Raw genomic sequence first — 18,544 nt, forward strand, 5'->3', positions numbered from 1 at the left:
AGCGCAGGAGAGAGGAGGCAGAGCCGTCCGGAGTGAGCACAGCACAGACTACAGTATGCTTTATCACAGAGCCGAGGACAGATAGCATCAATTTACAGTTCTCTGGAAAAAAGGTCTTCCCGAAGGGGGGGGGGACCCCTCAAAACAACGAACAAAAAGAACAAAAGCGCTCATGACTTAACCCCCCCCCCCCCCAAAAAGAAGAGAAACGTGACAACACCCACAGGTTGGCATCACATTTCGGCCGCCAGCCCCCCCGACACCCCCCTACTTACATACATTCGTTACATGGTGCACGCACAGAGCGGACACGGAAAATGAGCGGGAATACGAACATCCAATAGAACATACTTAGGTCTAATGTAGACATCAACGGAACGAAAAAAATCAGACATGATCCCGTACGCCTGAGCCACGGCCTTCTCCTCGCCCTTTTTGGAAAGGGCTGGCGCAGGGTGATGGGAATGAGAGAAGGGGGAACGCCGGGCTGTGCGGGGCTGGGGGAGCCCAGGGTGATGGAGCCCATACAAAGGCCACTGTGCCTGTGCCAGCCTTGTGCCAAGACCTACGAGCGCTCTGGCTTCACTAAAAAACTTCCCAAAGAGCAACTGTGGCACAGGCGGCCGAGCCGCTCGCTGCAGAGGCAACAGCGGCCAAAAGCGGGATCCCTTGGGTGAGCATTCGGGGCTCTCTATCCCAGCTCCTTGGTTTGCCCCATGCCTCTGCTCTACACCTGCCTGCGAAGGGCAGAGCCTTTACAGGAGCTCGATGGTGAGCATAGAGAGACACACGCCAGTTTTCTCTTACCAAATCCATGCCTGGCAGGCAGCAGCCACTTGCAGTTTGGCAAGAGCCTGAGCCAAAAGCTCGCCAGCAGCCTCAGCACCAGGCAATGCGCAGGGCACGTCCCACACAGCTGAGAGTCCCAGCTGGGATGATGGGAAGTGGTGGCAAACAGAGCTACATGGGAACCGGCTGTCTCGCAGGGCTGCTCCGCTCAAATCTTGGAGGAGTAAAAGAAACACGGTGCTTCCTTTTAAGGATGGAGAGAGCAGGGGGTTACACCAGGGACAGCACCTGCCAGCAAGCTGCTGCTGGGTCACTAGAGAAAGCCCTGACAGAAAAAGCGCAGGCAACTTATGTCCCAGATGAGCTGGAAGTACAGCTGGAGGGACATTCAGACCAAGGACAGGTGGTGGTTCTCTTCCGCAAAAAAGGGCCGATCCTCTTTCCTGTGGGCAAGATCTAGTCCTGCCCTCCTCTGACTGCGTGTCCTGCAAAGGCAGCATTGACAGCGCTTGGGAAACGCTCCAGAGGTCCCCGACGCTCTCACACTGCAGTGCGGTGCAGAGAGGTGGGCTAAGAGTAAGCTTTAAACTCCAAGGTCCTTTTAGCCTCCATGGGAAGTGGAAGCTGAGCAGCTCTCCAGGACCGAGCTAACTGGACAGTAGGTGACATACAGCAGAGACTGTGTGTGAGCCTGGAAAGGGGCAGTTTCCATTTCAGATCAGCATCTCCCTAAAGGAAGGTTCCTCCTGTCCCCTCACGTTGACAAAGTTGCTCCTTTGCACGTTCTCTCACAGGACCAACCGTCCGTGTCCAGACCTGCTCGCTCCAAAAGGTTCAGCATTACAGAACTGCACAAGGATTGTCTCAAAAAGCCCAAATGCTTGAGGAAAAGATGATGCTTGGAATGAACATGCTGCAAAAGGCTGGGGTTCCCCCACATCTCTTGGGACCAAGCGCAGCTCCAGCTTGCAAAGTTCATTCACTGTGATTCTCCATAAAGGTGGGGCTCAGATGCTCCCTGCACAGTGGCTAAGCAGCTTTAGAGACCCCCAAAAATGAGGGGAAGGAATAAAGTCTCTATCAATGATGCTGAAACCATCTTAAACAAGATGCTTGATTTACAGTTAGCTGGAAAGTCCCAATGAGGCCAAACCCACCAGCCCATGGACAAGGTGGTACCAGGGCAGCTGGGCGTCAGGTCAGACAGCCTGAGCCCAACCTCCCAGGTTCCTCCCAAGAGCTACATTCCTCCAGCGCAGCACCCAAGAGCAACATCTGAAGGTGCAGAAGGGATGAGGCTCCCTCTGGCCTCTCTACGCATGGTATCATGCTTCTGGAGGGGGAAAAAAAAAAAAAAAAAAAAGGCTGAATTTTTAGCATTTTGAAGCCTCTTGCTTTCAGCCCAGAGGCAGGTTAGTCTGTAGGTATTGCACTCCTCCCGTCTCCCCTCCAGCAACCTACTGAGCCCCCTGTAGCACTGCCCACGCAGCCTGCAGAACCCAGGCAGGACTGGCACAAGCAGATGGAGTGGGTTAGGAGCCGTTTCCCAGCCTACTGCAGGGGCTGTCATGGAGCAATGCTACTAGCTGGGTGAACGAACTGTCAAGTAGCGACTGAAAGGGGAGAGTTTCTTGAAAAACTTTTGATAGATTATTTGGTAAATACATGAATACATCTAATGGCAGCAGCTTGCAAGATCCCCAGCCTGTGCTCTTGAGAGCAGCACACCTTACAGCCTTCAGCATCTGCAGGCAAGGAGGGGAAGTCTGGGTCCCGTACTTCCAGGCAAGAAAACATCAGTTCATGAAGATCCTCACCAGGTTCAGCACGCTGTGGAGGGGGAGAGCTTCCCACCAGCCCAGTTAACCTTCTGGGACCCAAATTAACCCATCCCAAGTGCTGCTGTGAAGACAGATTGGGGGGACTGAGCCCCGAGAGAAGGGTCCTGCTTCCCCACTCCTCTACAAGGAATTCCAAGGACAGGCTTAAGATTGTAATGAGAATAAAGAGATTTTGACCCTCTTTCTCAAGTGAGGCTCATAAAGCACATGAATAAGACCTGGCTCCCTCTGCTCTCAAGGATTTCCTTTCTTCTCTCTGGGAGATGAGGATGGGATTGCTACAGTTCAAGACAATGCTATGGCGTGTGTCCTGCTGACAGATGGATGAGCCTAGTCTGAACACCACCCAGTGACACCAAATCCTCTCACATAAAGCCTGCAGCCCTCAAAAAGCAAACCATCGCAGACATCCAAAGCAGCGATTTCCAATAGATGTTACCACAGGCAACATCGCAGTCACCCAACGTTTTGTCCAACAGAGTCCGTGAACACAACACCGCCTGGCACAATTCGGTGGCAGAGCCAGGCTTCTGTTTCTGCCTCCAGTGTGTGTGGACGTGCACATGCCTCCCTGACTGCCCTGAGGTACGGAGGATACATGTGAACCCAATGTTCGTGACCCCCGAGTACCGGGCGTCGGATACACCCATGAGCATGCGAGGTGCTAAGTGGCTCCAGTAGGATGTAGTGTCCGGACAAGCCACACCTGGGGCCGGGCAGACTGGGGAACTCGCACTCCAGCACGGCTGGTCCCTGGAGGTGCACAGTTCTCATCTGTCCATGCCTGTGTGTCTGGAGCAGGTGTCGGTACTGCAGCCGGTAAGATGAAGCGTGGACTCCAAGCACAGAGGGACGGGGTGACGCAGCAGCGCAGCACATGGTGAAGGCAGAACCCATTGCGATGTCCGGAGAGCCGACGTGACCACGTCACTGGCGCCAGGAATTGTTTGCTTCCCCCGCACAGTGTTACAGACCAAGAGAAGTCACTAGCAATTTTTGAATCCAAGTAAATTGGCATGGCTACTTTGGACTACTGTAACATGGGAGCAATTCTATTCAATGGCCTTTAATACATTGCATTTACATAGCACCTTTCATCCCAGGGTTTAAGTGCTTTAACGGAAGTGGGTACTGTACACCCATTAGCACGGGGGAAACCGAGGCACAGAGTGGTTAAGTGACTTGCCTTAGGTCACTCGGCAAAACCGTGGCAGAGTCTGGACAGCCTTAAACCTCCTGACTCCATCAGTTGGTTAGACCACGCTGCTGCCTCAAATGAAGCCACTCCGGTCCCTGCCCTCCCCAGCAACGTGTTCCTACCAATTCTCCAGTGAGGTCTCTCACTCCTTTCTGATGCACAAATATATGACAACCAAAAAAAAAAAAAAGTGCAGTAAACTAAATGTTTAAAAAAGCACATTTGTGCTGTCTCTGTGCAAAGATAAAAGAAATAAATACATGATCAAAAAATTAAAAAGGTTCACAGTATCACACATGGATAGGTAGCTACGGTAGTGCACATCTGGAAAACACTGTGTTACTACCCAGGATTCTCTACACCCAGCTGGATGTCTCCGTTGGGAGCTGCAGGTGAGCGGGTGGTTTCTTTGCTGCCCATGTCTGGGATAAGTAGAAATACATGGTTATAGTTTTGCTCCGTTCTGAAATGCAGTGCCCGGGATCCTGCAGTGCAGCAGTACTGGTGTCAGCAAGCTCTTCCCCATCCCACTGGAACGGCTGCATCAACAAAAAGGGAACACATCGACCTGCAGAGGGAATCGCTGCTCTCTGGGGCTTCTGTGTCTGCATAGAGATTACTGCAAGAGGCAGAGAAAAGAGTCAACACCCAAGCATCTGTCCTGCATTCAGTTAGGTCTGAGCCCAGCCAACTCCCCAGAATCAAGACAAGCGTGACGAGAGAAGGCCGTTTTGCATCCTCCAGTAACGACAACACGACTGGAGAACTTCAGCTCCCCAAAGCTTTCACTGCACCAAACAATTCAGAACAAGCCACAACCCTTGCTGAGCAGACCGTGTCTCTGCCAGCACAGGAGATCTCACCTGCTGCCACAGAGCTGAAACGAGATGCAGCAGGGCTCTGCCGCAGCCATGCAAGAGCCCCACGCTGCGCAGAGGCCACAGCAGCTCCCTCTGCAAGGTCAGCTTGCAGAGGGAGCGCAAGCTCCGACCTCGACCCACCGGGCACCCGGCACACATTTCTTGTACACTTACTGTATCGCTCTCCTCATCGGAGACAGAGTGGAGTTGAGCGCTATAGTGGAGCGGGGAGTAAACCCAACTCCTCTCGTCTGTCGGCTGCCAGAGTGGCCAGAGACGGCGGGGAGAATGCAAGGAGAGCAGCAGCAGAGCAGGAAGCAAAGGAGAGAAGAGGAAAAAATAAAAGGAGAAAATAAAAAGAGTAGGAAACAATACAGTAAGAACAGCTGTCCACCCGGAGGGAGAGAACTGAGCTCAGTGCCAGCTCTCAGCAGAGGAGCCTTCCTCATCCTCAGTATATACCTGCTCCCTACCAGGTGGGACATGGGACAGCCTGCCAGCAGCTGACATTGGACCCTGCTCCAGCTGCAGTGGGGATGGCACAACCTCTCCTCTTGCAGGGACAGATTTTTAGAGCTTTTGAGATGCCAGGGAAACTTCAGCTCCCTGCCACAGCATAACCCTGGCTCCAGAGAAACTGAGACACATGGGAAGTGACTTACCTAAGGGCAATGACAGAGCTCTTGGTTCCTGCTACCCACTCCCAGCTCTCAACCTCCTGTTTCCTGAGCCCTGTGCATGCTACAGGCTGGCATCTCTGGTGTCCAGGAGGGCTTTTACAGTGAAACCTGATCTGGTTTGCTGTGCTTTCCCCCTTCCCTGCAGGCCAAGCAAGGCAGCAGATGGCTGGGTTAGACCATGGTGTATGGGGGCCACAGAAAGGAAACAGTTATCACTGAGAGTCTTGGAGACAGTGGGGTGATGGGAACAAGTACGACAAAGGACGCAAAACACAACTGGATCTTGGAAAGAATGAAGGGGAAGGGGACGTGTGTCGAGGGTGCTGGTTATCACAGCACTGGGCATTGGTGTGACAAAGCACACTTCTGCTGCCAACACAGCACAGAGAAGCCCAGGCAGATTCAAGGGCTGGTGTCTGCTGCCAGTGTTCCCAGAGGGGACCCACTTCCACTGCAAACAGGCTCTTTTGGCTCCAGAGGTGCTCCCAGAGAGAGGAAACTGCCCCCTTTGACTCAGCCTGGGGTTTGCAAACGAAGAGAAGTAGAACTGGGTAATTGGAAGAAGCCTGGGAGGGTTTCCCAGCCTGGGAATCAAAGTGTAACAGTCTACAATGTACAAGAAACTACAAGAAGCCAGAGGAGCTTTGAAGCACTGGGCTCTGCATGCTGAACCCCATCAATAATTGCAGCTACATTAGCAGAGACTGCTAGGAGGAAGGAGGGAAGAGAAACCCTTGCCTGGAGCTTCCTACAGGGCAATACTAGAGGTGCAGGAAAGCTCAACACTGTATAAGGTCTGTCCCACATCCTGTTTTTCATCCATCCTGACTGAACCACATGCTCCAGCCAGCCTCTTTCAGGGCCTTTTAGGAGCTCAGATGCATGCAGGGAGCTGCAAACCCAGGTGCTTGGTATTAACCCTCCGGGTGCTGAGGCAGCCAAACCCAGCCAAGGGGGCAGGAGGAGCTGCCGAGAGGGGTTGCCTGTTTGCCCACATAGGTGCAGCACTCTCCTTGTGCCATCAGCCAAGGCCAGGAGCACGACGTTACTGCCCCTGCTTCCCCCTGCACCCTGCTTGATGTCCTCTCCACTGCTCCCCTGCCTAGTACCAAAAAGGCAGGTGTTGGGAGGACCACGTACCCTCTGAGGACATCAGCTCTCCCAAAGCCTGCAAGGAAAATACTAAAACCCAGAGCAGTCTGAGCTCTGGATTCAGCCCCTAAATGCTCAACTGCCTCCCTGCATCTTTCAGAAAGGAAAGGAAATACCTCACTGCTCACAAAGAAACCTGCAGTGAGGAGGGAAGCACATCAGTGATGTTGAGAAGGGCTGGAGAGCAGAAACCATCCCTAACCCAGCAGCAACTCCTAACTCATTTGGCTTTATGAGCTGCCCGCTATACCAGCCACCAGAAAGACGACCAGACACAAGCCTAAAAGGTTATATTTGCAACTGGATTTTTAGCAGCTTCAAAACACCTTAAAGGTCTCTTTGGAATGCTGCCTGGCTTCCTGGGCCAAGGGAGCCAAGCCTAACATTACCTACAAAGGCTCAGGTGGCTCTCTGGCCAGGTATGGTGCTTGCAAGTTTGTCCAAGGGCTGGGTGATACTGCAGCTCATCCCATGGCAGGAGCTGTGTCACCAGCCTGCAGAAAAGCAGGGCAGAGCACGTGTTTCTGCAAGATCCTACAGGGAGATCCATTTGTGTGATTTCAATACATTTCCCTGGTTTCTGCTGGGCTGGTTCCTAATGGCCACAGAATACAGAGCCACAGCATCCAAGGGAAATGGGAATGCTGGCCCCAGTGTTTCAAAGCTGCAGCTCTGCTCCCCTACATGCTAGCATGTTCACTTACAATCCCAGAGGAAAGCGAGGTGGTTCGGAGTCTGCGCTGGCGGGGAGAGTAAATCCAGTACCTCCCATCTGTGAACTGGATGGCCCCAGGGCAAGTGAAGTGAGAAAGGAAACAGGAAAAAAGGATGATGTGAAAGAGAGGATGAAAGAGAAAGCAAAAAACAAGGGGTTGGGCAACTCCAGGCCTGAATGGATCAGCAGGCAGGAAAGCCGTGCGTGGGAAGAAGAGCGGCGCCCATGCCCTGCCACAATCTGTGCACTTTTATTCCCCTGTGGGTGAACAGGAGAATAAAGTGCTCTCCTTTCAGGAGCAGACTTCCAAAGATCAGATCACAGACCCCTGGGACTTGACAAATCATCCTCTGTACACAGCATCCCTTCACCAACCGTCGCCCCTGGAGCACTCCTGCAAGAGAGCAGCTGTGGTCCAAGCCCCACTGCACTCTGGTGCAGCCTCGCTTGGGCTCCAGCTCAAGTGGTTTTCCAAGGAGAGCACCTGTGGGAGACCAAATCAGCTTTTCCCTTCATCCCAGCAGTAACAAACACCCCACAGCACACGACACACATTTAATGCAAAACTCAAGGACTTAGATGAAGTATGAAATGCTGATGAGCAGTCAGTCACACTCTCTGTGAGCACACACTGCACACAGATGGTTTCCTCCGGAGAGAGACGTGCCCCTCAAGTTGGGGGGAGTCCATATGCCCAGGGACAGGAAGGAAGAGGAGCTGACCCTTGCTAGAAGACACTTGCTAGTGGAGCAGGCAGTATCTGCAGGCAGCTTGCACAGCTGCCATCCACAGGCAAAGAAAGAGCAGCCAGTGTTAGAGGGAGCTGTTTGCATTTTGAACAGCATGCATAAAAACCCAAACAGACAAGCTTTTAAAATGGAGCTGATTCCTTCCACAGCTCCCACGAGCCTCGGAATGACTCGGCAACGAGTGAGCAGCTCTGCAGCAGAGTCACGCAAGCACAGGGAAAGGCAAATGTTGCCATTTTTAGGTTAGCCTGAAGGAGCTCATCACAAGGGCTCAGCTCATCTCCATCACCATATAACCGAGAGCAACGAGTCGGAGGAGGGAGGAGCTGGGCACCTCTTTTAATGAGAAAGTTCCAGTATCCAAGCATGGGGGAGAGCTCTCAGGGGTCAGACCCTCAGCTCTGCTCTGGGAATCCAGGGGGCAGGTACATGTTGCTAAAAACTCTCCTCTGGTCTGCAGAAGCTGCTCAGACATTGCAAGAGCTGACTGAGGAACACAGCGCCAGGCTCCACGGCACTCTGCTGCCAACCAGCAACCACCTCACTTACTCCCTGTCTCAGCACTAGATTTCCACTGCATCACCTAATGCATCTGCCTGCAGGGAAAGGAAAAGCCAGAGTTCACCAGAGCCCGAGGTCAGCCCCACCGCAACCAGCTCCCTTCTGGCTCTAGGCCACTGCAGCGCATTTGTGTTCAGGAAAGCAGCCAGGCTCTCTGGCTGAGGAAGGCAGAACCTCTCAGTTGCAACTACATTCACCTTGGCTTGTCCTGGGAGTGAACATGCTGGCCTAGATAAGCCCTTCAGCGCTTGTGCTTGGAAGTAGAGCAGCACACCTACGGCTACATCCACAGCAGCAGTGCCACCCATTTGAGCCCCACTGGATGCTGTTTTGAGTTCTCCAAGGGTTAATCCAGTTTCCTGTATTCAAAAATGCTTGAGGTGCTCAACATGAAGACGGCATTGGGCAGACACTGCCCTACACCCGACTGCCTGAAATTGAGACTGTTACAGCCTCGGCTAACCTTTCCGATCACACCCCTAACGAGCCAGGCAGAGAAGGTATCTTACAAAGTATATGTCTGTGACTGGCACGTCATCTTCATCCGAGGCCTGGCTGGCTGGTTCGGAGGCCTGGCTGGCTGTCTCCACCTCTATTGTAGCTGTGGATGTTACAATGGCACAGGCTGAAGAAGCTGCCTCTCTGGAGGGGGGAAGAAATGACAGAGTCTAGTCACTGCGATCAGAAAAGAAGCAAGCAAGACTGTATGATTTATTACAGAAGAGCTGAAGAAGCTCCGCTGTCACATCCAGAAAGACCAGGTCAGGTCAGAAGTAACAGCGCTCAGCTTCACTGAACTGTCTGGGAGAGCACCTATCTCTCCAGGAAAGCTGCTGCCCTACAAAGTCTGCCTCCAGCACAAGCTGCCACAGACCAAACGACACCGGGTAGGCTCTGCAAAGCTGCCCAATGCTCTGAAACACTCACTCTTTGTCATCTTCTTCGGGAGCTACGATCTCAACATCACACTTGGGCTCCAGCTCGACACTGATCTGCTGAAGCTCCTCCTCAACCCGCACCTCCTCGTGTGACCTGGAAACCAAAGACAGACAGGCCCAAAGGCTCAGTTGGACACTAGTTATGCACAGTCCCCAATCCTAGGTCAGCCTGACTCAGTCCTGAGTCAGCCCAGCCTCTCACAACGCAACCTCCCACAGGATCGAGCTGTGTTGGTCTTCCCTGGCATGCGGTTGCCTGCTGCCAGTCACTCATGGCACTGAGCTCCCAGCACAGACCGAGCTGTTGATTTCGGCTCAGAGGGAACCATCAGACCTCCCAGGATTGAGGATTTAGATAACCAAAACTCCCAGGCAAAAGACTCATTCCTGTCAGATTGCAGTGTTCAAGACTAACAAAGTGGGAAAAGAGGACAAGAGGAAAGGGATTAATTAGCCAGTGCTGCAGAAAAGATGGGCAATGTCAAATGGAGTACGGGAGGAAAGAGGAGAATTGGCCTCCAGGGAAAACCTGTGTCCAGAGTTAGCCCAGTGTTATATATCAACTGCACAAGGGCCAAAGCCTCCGACCTCGTCCAAGACTCCCAGTGCACCAAAGCTGCTCAAGCACGCGCCAGGGTTAACATCAGATTTATCTGCACACTCAGGAGCTGTTTGTGACAGTCTTCAATTTAACACCTCATGCTATTAAAGTAATTGCTTGTGCTAGTGGGGCTGGCTCCATAGTACTCATGGGAAGGAGGAGCAGGTGCTTGCCAAGCCAAGGGCACAGCCTTGGGGAAGGGACCAGCTCTGGGCTCACCGGCAGAACCGTCCTGCTCTGTGCTGTCCCTGGCTGGGAGCTGGAGCCAGCAGGCGGCAGTCCTGTCCAGCTCGGTGCTGGGGAACTCGCTCCTCTCCTCTCTCTCTTTCTCGCAGGGGTGGATCTCAGAAACCCGCGAGGAATTCCCCAGCAGATTAGAATAATCAGAGGTGTGACTCGTTCTTGAGCAAATTGGATAAGGTCTTTTTCATTTCAGCTCAGGAATGTAAATTCACACTTTTATAACTTTGTTCTTGCACTGGCTTTCACCAGGGGATCACAAAGTGCTCTACAAATACACAGGTCTATGCTCCCCTAGAAAGGGCACGCTGGGACACCAGCACCAGAAATGGAGAAACTAAGCAAAAAATAGCAAAGGCCACACTTGTGTGGGGTGGTTGTAGCTGTAGCAAATCTGTGACAGACAGATCTACTTCTGACCAAGACGCTAAGCTCCCTGTAGGGCCCAGGGACAGTCACTTCTGATTCACCTGACCTATTTTTGGATGAGCAGTCACATCCTACAGCAATTCCCTCCATTGCACACCAAAGGACTCTAGAGTAACTTGCGTGAAGTCACTGCATTTTGCCAAACAGGTCCCACCACTGATGCCTGAGTTTGCTGAAATTGGGGACTTAATTTCAGACAATGGATTCTGCAGGAGATGAGGTGCTTTGCAGGTCCCTGACACTTCAACAGGTGCTGCAAATCAACAGCAAGTAGGTCCTCACCCTCCAGTGACAGGAATTTACCAAGATTCAGTGACATGCAGCATCCAGAGGTATTTCATTAAGAAACACCACAGAAAGGGATTTTTTCAGTGTATGTGGTCTGAAACTCAGCAAATCACTAAAAGCTAGGAATGAGGGGAGATATCTCTAAGACAGTGCAAACCCTCATCTTCTGAAGTCCTTGCCTTCCTCTGAAGCACCAAACACTGACTGCAGTGAGAGAGGACATCAGGCTGTCCAGCAGCTCCTCTGGCTACGGCATATCCCAAGACAGAGTCTCTGATGCACATTTCAAAGTCTGCACCTACTACACTTACAAGATGTCCTGGAAAGCTAGGGCAGAGTCAGCAGCAAATGCAGGGTCCTCATGCAGATCCTGCTGACACAGGCAATGGGGTCATTTCTAGTGGTGCAAAAATATGCAAGATAATTATATGATATGAGCCTCTAAATCCAGACATCCCTATGCAGTAGGGGATTTTTGTCCTACCTCGCCCTTGGCTCTGAGCCACCTGTCACCACAGGAGGGAAAAAAAACCACCCTCAAAGTACCTGAGTTCCTGAAAACACTGGAAGCTACTTCTCTGGGGACTAAGGGTGCTCAGTGCCTCACAAAGTCAAAGCCCTTTCCCATATTCACAGCCACCACACCCAGGCGGCAGGCAGATGCACAGAGGAGGAATGTTCCTGCTATTAAGGCTTGCTTACCCAGAGGGAGGTGTAAACAACCTTCCTTGATTCTGGTGCTGGTTGGGTGGGTAACTTTGGACAACTCAGTTGTCCCCTTTCCCATCAAGTAACAGGGGTAGTATTTAAGATTCCTTGCAAGGCAAGGCAAGATCTGCTTGTAAGGAAAATTCTGTGTAAGAAATGGGTATCATTTGATTGCAAGAAGAAGCTCATCACCCTGCAGAGGAGGACCATGGCAAAATCTTGGGGCTGGCAAGACTCACATTCAGCCCTCCAAGAGACCTTTGCACAGGGACAAACGTGAGGTGTCTGTGCAGCAGTGCAAGAAGAGATGAGACACTTTTCTCACCTGCCATCCTGCCCTGAGGAGTGTGTGCGCCTCCTGCAGAAAGAAACCAGAATAGTAGAATTTGAGGAGCCATTTAACACAGAAATCCTACACTGCCCCCAAATCTAACTCCCCACCACATGAGGGTAATGTTCTACTTAACAGCTGACACTTCTCCCAGCAATAATTAATCCCATCAAAGCCGTGTCTGCTTGCTCCCAAGAGAGATTTAATTAAAATTGGTCATTAGCATTCCAGAGCATAGGGCAGCCTGCTGAGATCTGCAGCACAAAGAGGAATGGCAGCCGCTTGACTCCGGTGGGAGCAGGGGACAAGTGCCGTCCTCACCTGTACCTGGGCTGCTCAGAGGTCTCCGAAGGGGATCGCTCAGGAACAGAGAGAGATGTTGAAGATAGTGTCGTGGCTATGGAGGCTGTGGTAGCTTCTTCAAAGGAAGGTGGTGTGCAAGGTAGCAGGTCTGGCCTGCCTGCTGGCCCGGAGAGGAGGACAGGAGAGATACAGGAAGAACAAGATGAGTAGGTCAAACACCAACACCTTACCTACACCAGCCCTGTGTGAGGCTGTTCCACCATCAGCTTGCACACCCTTACTAGGACTGGTCACTTAAAACCACAAACAGGCAAGAAGTTTAGCTGGGTTTGTGAATGCAACAGCTTCTCCCAAGGCATCCTCTAGAGTGAGCCAGTAAGCACCATTTCCAGCATGACAGACAGACACTACAGGAAACATAATGCCAATGAAGACATCTCACTGGTAACCAAAGCTGGATTAAAGGCTTGGATCATCAGAGATAAATATCCAAGTGAATTAAGAGATGAATCAAGTGCTCACTGCTTTGCATGGGTAGAAATCTAACACCTATGCACTTGAGGAGCCTGTTCTTCACCACTCATGTGTAAATCCCAAATGGAAGTGATGAAAAGGTGGCACAGAACCAGGCCATTCATCTTTTTTTAAATGGCAAGATCTTGCCCCTTATAACTGCCCAAACACTGTCATTAGAGTCCTGTGGTTCCCAGTCCCCCCTCCCCCCCTTTTTTTTTTTAAAGGGTGGAAAATTCAACTTTCTGATTGCTTTTGGGCTATGGCTGCTGGTGCCAGTTGGCAGCAGCTGCCTTGCAGCAGTGACGCAAGCGATCATTTTTACTGCAGAACCACACAGCGCTGTAAAGAAGGGATTTCGTTGTCTTCGATGGAGAGGTGTTGCGTCCCCAGTCAACTAACTGCTGGTGCTGTGACAAAGCAATATACTCTTACCTTCTCCCCTGTCCTGGTTAAGTTTAGCACCTGCAAAGCACAGCAAGACATGCAATGAAGAGCTATCCATCAAGGAAGAAATGTGGTCAGTGCACAGTGGGGAACTTGAGGAGAACAGGGGAGGATCCTAAGAAACTGCTAGGAAAGAGAGGGTAATCACACAGCCATCAGCCACCAAAAGAGACCACTACCTTCATCGTCAAGTGTGGGGTAACTCCTGGCCGCACGAAGATCATACTGTGTTTCGTCCTTTTCAGAGGGAAGCTGGCTAGCTGAAAATGCAGCTGTTGGACCAACCATCTTGACAGCTAGCAAGGCACTACGCCCTTTCTTTGAGGGAGATGACTTCAGAGCTGGATGAGAAGAGTGAAAGAGAATATGAAATTACCAGCACCGACTACTGTCACACCAAAGGCATTTTCCTGTTCATAAGGAGAGGGAATTTCCCTCTGCCCTCTGACACAGACACACGCTCTCCAAGTGCCGACTCCAAAGGGCTGAGCCTGAGTCAGGCTGCAGGGAGGGCTCCCGGGTGGGAGTTTGAGCAGATCAAAGTAAGCCATTACAACCTGAGGACTTTGCAGTTCCCCAGGTTTGCTCTACATTACAGTGGAAAAGCCGCCTCAGACTCTGGCCCAGAAACTCTCCACGTGGACTGAAGCAGCAAGATTAAGATAAGGCTTGCCTCACATCACAAGGGCAACAGCCCTTGGACTAGGTACTTACAGGAATTCTTTCGAAACACCGTGTTGGTCATGAATTTGAAGAATCTCTCTGCATAAAAGCTGGGTCTGTGTACTGACACCGTGTCCTACAAAGGCAAGAAGCAATTGTTTAATTTTAAAATGATGCCTCAAGGCAGAATTTCTATAACCACCAATGCAGTCTTTTTTATTTCAACATTTAGCACTGATAGAGCCTTAAAATGGAAAGGCTTAACTGAAATGATCTGATTAATGCTATAAATAAGCCTGAAGCACTGCCTTTGATTTGATTGCCTTTGATTATATTCTTGCTGTAATTTTATAATGGATTTTGGCGATTTTATTCCTTTGTAGACCTCCTGGATTTTTCAAATATTGGCCTGATTACATACATGAAACTTCTTCTGGCTTTGCTGGCTGACATTCAAAGCACACCTGGACACCTTTGCATATGACACGGACACGAAAATTCAGCCAAGGGTCTCCATACATTTCAAATGTTTTGCACTTTTTGTTTAAAATTGTAAAACTGAAGCTGTCTCTGCTTTTGATGTTTGGCTGTGCTACCATGACTTGGCATCTACACATTTCCTTTGCCTTATTATTTAAGGGAAGCTAGGATATGCAATGCTGAAAAATAGTTTCCACATCCAAGGTTGCTCTTTTGTAAACATGCACCTGGCTGCTGCAGGAGACAAGACAGCAGGGAAACACTGAAAGGCATTTATTAACAGATAGCTTACTGAAGTAGAAACATAGTCAATCACCAAAGAGAGCAAACACAGGGCTCCTCGACACATGCAGGAATGCACACGCCTTGTCTGCACAGCTCCTGGTATCATGGGGAGGAGGAAAATGACAGATGGGAGCAGAGGAGGAAAGCTGGTAGCACGACAGCTAAACATGCGAGGAGGTGGAGTGAGCAAGAAAACCTGATTGGGAATAAGTGGCACTACACCACTCTGGAGGCATAAGAGGCAAGAACTATTCCTTTCATCAGCTTCAACTGTGCCAGTTCAGGCACTATAAATAGCAAGGTAATCGGCACCAACTAGCATAAATGAAGCCAAGGCAGGTAATCCTGCTGAGGCCTGGACAATTCCTGCCTTTGTACAGGCACTCACCCCATCATGGACAAGGGCCTTCCAGGTATGTTCTAGCTTCTTGATGAACCTAATTCCAGGGAAGAAGCGGAGAGAAAAAGAGACAGATTCAGGCACGTACTCTATATCTAAGCCACCTTTCATACCCCACACAGGAGATATCACTGAGCTGCTAACAATTCCTTCTTCATCTGGAGTGTAGCTTTCCTCCAGCTAAGAAAGGTCAGCTGAGCACACTGGCATCTCTGCAGTCAGGTCAGGACTGCCTGGGAACCCTACAGGGAAGGAGGAGCTGGGCTGGAAGAGGGGCAGAAAATCACCTTCCATCCCTGGAGATATGCTACCCATCCTAGGCACAGAGACAGGAAACTTCTTTGAGCAATTCATTATATCTTAGAAAAATGGCTCTGTGTCACCAGCTGTTCTAAGGACAGGATAAAAATCCACAGCTCCCGACACGCATTGACAGACTGCTTTAGGCAGCCTGCCTACTCATTATCAAACTCTTCAGGACAGGAGAATCTTCCTGCTTTCATTCAGTATTAAAATAGATGTTAACACACTTAAAGGACAGACAACTGCAAAGTTACCTACCTGTACGATTGAAGGATATCTATTATTCCTACATGTAGCAGGAGACGCTCTCCTTTGCCATTCACTGCTGGGATTCCTCCCATCCTGCAGGTAAAACAAAACCTCAGCAAGTGCAGCCCCAAAAAGAGAGGCTGTAATACCCCCGAGACCTGCAGAAGGGTGGATGAGGGCTCTGGAAAAGAGGGCTCTGATGTGGTGGTCAGACAATGCAAAACCTGCAAAGTCACTATGTGCACAACCATGGGAAGTCACGTACTGACCCAGGCCATCTCACACAAGGTGTCCCCAGGGTTACTGCCTGCCTGGATCGCTAAACACCAACTATCCAGACAGGACCCGTGTCGCATGGCAACAGCTCTGCCTGGGCCAGAAAGCACCACATGTTTTCTTCTCAGCTACAGGACATTTTATTCTGGGGATCAGATTATTTGTCAGGTCAGCATGAACTGTCTGCCTCTTAGGGCAGCAAACCTTTAAGGACAAGGGTATTTCCAGTCCCATCCACACTACTATCAGTCCTGCCAAAGGTGCAGCAACCACTAGCACCAGCACACAACAAAAGCATGCAGGTATCAGGCAGGCCACTGCAATTAATGATGCTACTTGAAAGACTGGAAACACCAAAGTATTATCGCAGCTCCACTGTGACTGATCCTCCATCAGAACTGGAGCAGCCGGTTTCAGACAGCAACAAACAGCAAACTCCACCATTTGGTAGCAAGCTTGGTCCACAGAGCCAGAGAGACAGTCACAAGAGCCACCTGCAGCCCAAGAGCCACAGATTGGGCACAGCACAGGTTTTGGGCAACCCCCCCAACCCACAACTCCACCAGTTACTGCAGCACTTGGCTACGCTGCTGTTTGCTAAGTACACTGGGATGGCCTCAGGGTACAGTCAGGGATTCCAAAGATGGTGTGATGGAGAACAAAACTCCAAGCTCCTAGGGACAGGCTGATCCTGCCTTCCACCATAGTATTTGGATGCTGAGCTAGAACTGAGCTAGTTTCTCCTCCCCAGAGCATGGGTGGATGTTGAGAGGCTGTTACAGGAGCTGACAACCTACAGACTGGTCTAAGAAGAGAGTTCACTGTGAGGCTGGAGTCTTACAGAAGTATTTCCCACCACGGCTTCCCCCTTTCACACCACACCGCTTTACTGGCAGCAGTATTGTAAGCCCCAGGAGAGATGCTCACTCTAACAGTTCGTATGGGCCTCATGAGGAATTTACTACTCCAGCCTCCACCTCCAACCCTGTCAGCAGCACAGGCGAACCAGGTTTTCACCTACGTGTCATCTGTGTCTATGGACTCCCCCCGGGCAGCCCCACCCTGGATGGACTCCATAGCCGTGGAGTAAAGTGCCTTCTGCCCCACAGGACGCTTCTCATCCGACGTGCTGTGGGCTCCCTCAGACTGCCGCTCCCGTTCTTGCTGGTCTATGTTATGAACCCCAAGCAGCAGGCTGTAGTCCATGATTTTAAAACTTTCCAACACCTACAGGTTAGTACAGAGTTTAAGAACAAAGACAAAATATCAGGCCAGCAGCTCAAATACAGTACAGATCCCAAAGCATGGAACAGCCTGTCCACATTCCCACTAACAACTCCTTTGCCAGAGCTTGAATGTTTCTGAACCAATAGTCATCTCTAGACTTGACTGCATAGAGTTTGGCCATTCCATAATCAACCCAAAGGGCTGAAGGCTTGCAAATAACACTGTTGTACCATGTATCTGCTGCACACTGTATAGGAAAAATGTATTTAGTCCCAACAGCCCAGCTACAAGTGAAGCAGGCTGCCACAGTTTGATGCACCAGGCAAAGGAACGCAGCCTTAGTCCTCAGAGGCTGTCATGAGATCCAACTCCACTGCTTTGCTTTCAGGGAAAAGGGCAGTAGAAGGGATTTATCCTGCTTTGGGGTTAGCAGATTAGCAAGGTTCTCAGTCATTTGCTCTTCCTCATGCTCAAGAGCCACAGAAATTCATTAACCTGCTCCCCAAGCTGCCCCGCTCCTTACCAGACAGTCTCGTTGCAACGTTTTCACCAATGCACTGAAGGTGTCTGCATCCAACATCAGGCCCTCAGGCATGTCTTGTATGAAGTCTAGATCCTTGTACGTAGGGCTGGACTTTTCTTTTTCCTTCTTGGATGCCCGGCGTTTATAGGTCGAGCCTTTCAGGTCAAATTTCAGGTGCATTTTCACCACGCGAGGCAGAATGTTGTTCATCACGACGACACGGATGTTTTTGCCCCCTGATTGCACACAGTACAGTCCATAAAACTTCGGCAGCAGGGTCCGTGGGTTCTGGTTCAGATTCTGCAGCAGGGTTGGAAAAAAAGCATGGGGAAAGGTCATTTTGGCGGAAGACTCCTGCTCTGTTCAACACAAAGCATGTTAACAGATCTTGGAGCAGTCAGACTAGGGGTTCTTCATCTAGAGATTTTCTGAACTTTACATGAGAGCTTACTGTACACATTGGACAAACTCTTGCATTTCAGTGGTTTTAGGACCTGAAAATACCACTATGCCTTGAATACAGGGAATGAGATGTTCAGCACTCTCTGGGCAAATAACCAAGTCCGGAAATTCCCCGCTTTCCCCATCAACAGCGGCTAAAAAAGGGAAACCAAACTGGAAGAGAAATAAACACAATAAGTGGGAACTTCAAGTTTAAAAATAACAGCTATCTTCATCTCTTCAGAAGTGTCAGAAATCAAGAGCCGTTCTCTAGCCCAGAATAAACCAGGGACAGGGTATTTAAACAAAACAACATAAATTTTCTTCTCCTTCTGCAGAGTTGCTTTATAAAAC

General features: G+C 50.5%; 1 protein-coding gene across 18 annotated transcripts in view; it reads right to left on the reverse strand.

Moving 5' to 3' along the window:
* Positions 1-32: 32 nt before the first annotated feature.
* Positions 33-18,544, reverse strand: part of PIP5K1C (phosphatidylinositol-4-phosphate 5-kinase type 1 gamma) — a 50,457-nt gene continuing 31,945 nt past the window's right edge. For 2 of the 18 annotated variants that reach the window (XM_075038252.1, XM_075038263.1), the window contains exons 7-19: positions 17,750-18,049; positions 17,021-17,226; positions 15,733-15,816; positions 15,160-15,208; positions 14,058-14,142; positions 13,523-13,684; positions 13,332-13,361; positions 12,402-12,543; positions 12,075-12,107; positions 9,473-9,577; positions 9,055-9,187; positions 8,743-8,904; positions 33-4,946 (exon numbers count right to left, since the gene is read on the reverse strand). In XM_075038252.1, coding sequence (XP_074894353.1) covers positions 4,614-4,946; positions 8,743-8,904; positions 9,055-9,187; positions 9,473-9,577; positions 12,075-12,107; positions 12,402-12,543; positions 13,332-13,361; positions 13,523-13,684; positions 14,058-14,142; positions 15,160-15,208; positions 15,733-15,816; positions 17,021-17,226; positions 17,750-18,049 — 1,824 coding nt within the window. In that variant the 3' untranslated portion in view covers positions 33-4,613. Of the gene's footprint in view, positions 7,720-8,533; positions 8,581-8,742; positions 8,905-9,054; positions 9,188-9,472; positions 9,578-12,074; positions 12,108-12,401; positions 12,544-13,331; positions 13,362-13,522; positions 13,685-14,057; positions 14,143-15,159; positions 15,209-15,732; positions 15,817-17,020; positions 17,227-17,749; positions 18,050-18,544 lie in introns of all 18 variants that reach the window. The other 16 variants (XR_012651953.1, XR_012651952.1, XR_012651951.1 and 13 more) reach the window with 16 other exon arrangements.

This window comes from Buteo buteo, chromosome 10, assembly GCF_964188355.1.
Source record: "Buteo buteo chromosome 10, bButBut1.hap1.1, whole genome shotgun sequence".
In the NCBI taxonomy this organism is placed as follows: Eukaryota; Metazoa; Chordata; class Aves; order Accipitriformes; family Accipitridae; genus Buteo; species Buteo buteo.